This window comes from Salvelinus sp. IW2-2015, linkage group LG8, assembly GCF_002910315.2.
Source record: "Salvelinus sp. IW2-2015 linkage group LG8, ASM291031v2, whole genome shotgun sequence".
NCBI classification, from domain to species: domain Eukaryota; kingdom Metazoa; phylum Chordata; class Actinopteri; order Salmoniformes; family Salmonidae; genus Salvelinus; species Salvelinus sp. IW2-2015.
The window spans coordinates 27,397,224-27,401,779 of NC_036848.1; the positions used below are offsets into that span (position 1 = coordinate 27,397,224).

General features: G+C 42.0%; 1 protein-coding gene across 1 annotated transcript; it reads left to right on the top strand.

Annotated features, from left to right (window-relative positions):
• Positions 1–3,392: 3,392 nt before the first annotated feature.
• LOC111967017 (gastric inhibitory polypeptide) lies at positions 3,393–4,316 on the top strand. Its single transcript, XM_023991922.2, has 4 exons — positions 3,393–3,535; positions 3,652–3,789; positions 3,918–4,016; positions 4,132–4,316. Exons 1-4 carry the CDS (start codon positions 3,402–3,404, stop codon positions 4,139–4,141), a joined length of 381 nt encoding a protein of 126 aa, XP_023847690.2. The 5' UTR covers positions 3,393–3,401; the 3' UTR covers positions 4,142–4,316.
• The last annotated feature ends 240 nt before the right edge of the window (positions 4,317–4,556 follow it).

The window sequence follows — 4,556 nt, forward strand, 5'->3', positions numbered from 1 at the left end:
CCTTACTGCTGCTTTTGACACCATCGATCACCACATTCTTTTGGAGAGATTGGAAACACAGTTAATCTTGATGGTTGTACAGTCGTCTCAAATAAAACTGTGAAGGACCTCAGCGTTACTCTGGACCCTGATCTCTCTTTTGACAAACATATCAATAATATTTCAAAGACAGCTTTTTTCCATCTTCGTAACATTGAAAAAAATCTGAAACTTTTTGTCAAAAAATGATACAGAAAAACTAATCCATGCTTTTGTCACTTCTAGATTAGACTACTGCAATGCTCTACTCTCCGGATACCCAGATAAAGCACTAAATAAACTTCAGTTAGAGCTAAACACGGCTGCTAGAATCTTGACTAGAACCCCAAAATTGTATCATATTAGTGCTAGCCTCTCTACACTGGCTTCCTGTTAAGGCTAGGGCTGATTTCAAGGTTTTACTGCTGACCTACAAAGCATTACATGGGCTTGCTCCTACCTATCCCCCCCGATTTGGTCCTGCTGTACATACCTACACGTACGCTATGGTCACAAGACACAGGCCTCCTTATTGAAGCAGCGCCTCTTCAACCTCAGGAGGCTGAAGAAATTCGGCTTGTCGCCAAAAGCACTCACAAACTTCTACAGATGTACAATCGAGAGCATCCTGTCGGGCTGTATCACCGCCTGGTACGGCAACTGCTCCGCCCAGAACCGTAAGGCTCTCCAGAGGGTAGTGAGGTCTGCAGAACGGCATCACCAGGGCAAACTACCTGCCCTCCAGGACACCTACACCACCCGATGTCACAGGAAGGCCATAAAGATCATCAAGGACAACAACCACCCAAGCCACTGCCTGTTCACCCCGCTATCATCCAGAAGGCGAGGTCAGTACAGGTGCATCAAAGCAGGGACCGAGAGACTGAAAAACAGCTTCTATCTCAAGGCCATCAGACTGTTAAACAGCCACCACTAACATTTAGCGGCCGCTGCAACATACTGACTCAACTCCAGCCACTTTAAAAATGGGAATTGATGGAATTATGTAAAAATGTACCACTAGCCACTTTAAGCAATGCCACTTAATACAATGTTACATACCCTACATTACCCATCTCATATGTATATACTGTACTCTATTCATCTACTGCATCTTGCCATCTTTATGCAATACATGTACCACTAGCCACTTTAAACTATGCCACTTTATGTTTACATACCCTACAGTACTCATCTCATATGTATATACCGTTCTCCTATACCATCTACTGCATCTGCCATGCCGTTCTGTACCACCACTCATCCATATATCTTTATGTACATATTCTTTATCCCTTCACACTTGTGTGTGTGTGTAAGGTAGTAGCGTGGAATTGTTAGGTTAGATTACTGTTGGTTATTACTGCATTGTCGGAACTAGAAGCACAAGCATTTCGCTACACTCGCATTAACATCTGCTAACCATGTGTATGTGACTAATAAAATTTGATTTGATTTGATTTGTCCCTAAAATGTCTAAGCAAACAGCTGGAGGCAGGGCTTTCTCCTATAGAACTTAATTTTTATGGAATGGTCTGCCTATCCACGTGAGAGACGCAGACTCGGTCTCGACCATTAAGTCTTTACTGAAGACTCCTCTCTTCTATTACGGGGGCTGAGTCACTGGCTTACTGGTGCTCTTCCATGCCTTGAGTGGGTTGAGTCACTGGCGTGATCTTCCTGTCCGGTTTTGCGCCCCCTCGGGCTCGTGCTGTGGAGGAGATCTTCGTGGGATATACTCAGCCTTGTCTCAGGGTAGTAAGTTGGTGGTCTGTTGATATCCTGTGTGGGGTCTGTGCTTTGGCAAAGTGGGTGGGGTTATATCCTGCCTGGTTGGCCCTGTCCGGGGGTATCGTTGGATGGGCCACAGTGTCCACCGACCCTCCCCCGTCTCAGCCTCCAATATCTATGCTGCAATAGTCTATGTGCTGGGGAGCTAGGGTCAGTCTGTTATATCTGGTGTAATTTTCCTGTCTTGTTTGGTGTCCTGTGGGAATTTAAGTATGTCCCCTCTATATCTCTCTCTCTCCCTCTTTCCTCCCTTGCCTTAGGACCTGAGCCCTAGGACCATGCCTCAAGACTATATGGCCTGATGACTCCTGGCTGTCCCCAGTCCACCTGGTTGTGCTGCTGCTCCAGTTTCAACTGTTCTACCTGCGGCTATGGAATCCTGACCTGTTCACCGGACATGCTACCTTGTCCCAGACCTGCCGTTTTTGACTCTCTCTCTCGCTCTCTCTGCCACACCTGCTGTCTCGACCTTTGAATGCTTGGCTGTGAAAAGCCAACTGATATTTACTCCTGAGGTACTGACCTGTTGCACCCTCTACAACCACTGTGATTATTATTTGACACTGCTGGTCATCTATGAACTTTCAAACATATTGAAGAACAATCTGGCCTTAATGGCCATGTACTCTTATAATCTCCACCCAGCACAGCCAGAAGAGGACTGGCCACCCCTCAGAGCCTGGTTCCTCTCTAGTTTTCTTCCTAGGTTCCTGCCTTTCTAGGGAGTTTTTCCTAGCCACCATGCTTCTACATGTTTGGGGGTTTTAGGCTGGGTTTCTGTATAGCACTTTGTGACATCTGCTGATGTAAGAAGGGCTTTATAAATACATTTGATTGATTGATAGCATATTAAAACCATTACAACACCATCTGTTATATTTACGACAAATCATGTTTTTCCATCTCAAGGACCATTTTAGATTTAAATATAGCTGCATGCAACTCAAAATGTGTTACATCACTGAAAACATTAACCTTTTACTTAACTTCCATATCTTCTAGTTTGAGCATTAAGCTGTTCACTTCTCAATTGTTTCCCATCCAGCCTCATTCAGATTAGCCTAATAGCCCAGAAAGGTTTACACTGGTCATATCAAGGGTAGTTACCGCTCATCTAGAGAGCAATTTTAACCACCCTATTATCTTACTCAGCAGAGAAAAACCGACTTAATAGTTCTGAATTTATTAGAAAGCTTGCTTATCGGAAGTATGTGTATGTTATTGTCATTAATTGCCCTAATTTAGTGGAACCTAGGTGTTATTCTGGTCACGACACAAATCACCTCTGAGAAACTGTATAAAAGGACAAATGTCTTGTAGCAACTCACAAAAAGCTTGCATTTCTCAGTGAAGAATCTCCATTCTCAAGGCAAGATACTTTTCAAAATATACCCTGTTCCTGTTCAAACTATCAATTTCTACTCTATACATAAATGCTTGTTTCTAGCTTACTGTATGTGTAATACATGTTTACCTTAATAAGTAGCAGTTATTTAGAAATCAATCACAAACAAAAAATGTATATTCTGCATTGTAAGTGTAACACATTTTCCTCAATTCCAGATGTGTTTTTTTTCTCTTCCTGACTTTCTATGCCTCTCTCTTCTCTTCTTTCCTCTACCTTGTTTAGTTTTGTCACCATGAAGGTAGCATTGTTTGTACTGGTGCTCCTCTGCGTGGCTGGAATACTGCATGCTGAGGCCTCGGACCAGTCTGGAGAGAACAGGTAAGATTCCCATCCTACATTTGAGATGTCTGCTCATTTGATGTTGATGTGGTGTCCCCTGCATTATCTAATATCTCCATTCCTCTCTCATGTTTGTGTTTATGTCTGGTTGTCAGTCTCACAGAAAATGGACAGGGTTTGGGTAGAAGATATGCTGAGTCAACCATTGCCAGTGACATGAGCAAAATCATGGACTCCATGGTTCAGAAGAATTTTGTCAACTTCCTGCTCAACCAGAAGGAGAAAAAGAGCATGTAAGTAAAATTGACCATAGAGTTTGAAATGACTATAATTGCTACAGTTCAGATCTTGATATATTGTAGAAACTGAGAGCAAATTCAGTCACTAACAACGACTATAATAGAATCAAAAACTATCACAGGTCTAATGTCACTCCGGAGGAAGATCCAGGGGCTCGCTTGTACAACAATCTCCTGAAAAAGCTTGCACTGTGCATCCGCAGCAAGGGACACAGATCCATGTGAGTTCATTCTGTGAAGATATTAACTTCAAAATGAACTTCAATATGAATTGTTGCCAAATGATTTATTGTGTCATCTTATTATAAGATTTTCCAATTTGTTTCCTCACTACAGGACCCAGTGATGTTTTAAAGAATATCAGCAAATTACCAACATAGGCGAGAGAATGATGCAAAGAGAAGCCTCAAGTCAACCACCACATTATGACAATTTAGAGAAAAAATGATGCTTTCTATTTTGTTATGAATCCAGAATGTCTTACCTTTTTCATAAATCATTTCTAAGGGGAAATTAAATTATTGAACTATTAAACAAAGATTGGCCTCACTGGGTAGTCATTTCATCTAGCATTTGGCATGAGAAACATTTCACGAAAGTAACAAATGAAATGGCAAAAAATCGTACACAGTAAAATTTCACAAATGTCACACCTTAAAAAAAGGCTCCTACTGGTCATACTGAAAGAATATCACGGTCCTTTGCATTTCTTGTGAAGAAGAAGCTTCATAGACCACTAAATAGGCAACAACTAGAACCGA

Bases quoted from the DNA above. Each gene is read 5' to 3' on its own strand.
- LOC111967017 (XM_023991922.2), top strand. From the start codon at position 3,402: ATGCCTCTCTCTTCTCTTCTTTCCTCTACCTTGTTTAGTTTTGTCACC. The intron at 3,536-3,651 runs GTAAGATTCCCA...TCTGGTTGTCAG, and splicing joins GACCAGTCTGGAGAGAACAG to TCTCACAGAAAATGGACAGG. The intron at 3,790-3,917 runs GTAAGTAAAATT...AAACTATCACAG, and splicing joins CAGAAGGAGAAAAAGAGCAT to GTCTAATGTCACTCCGGAGG.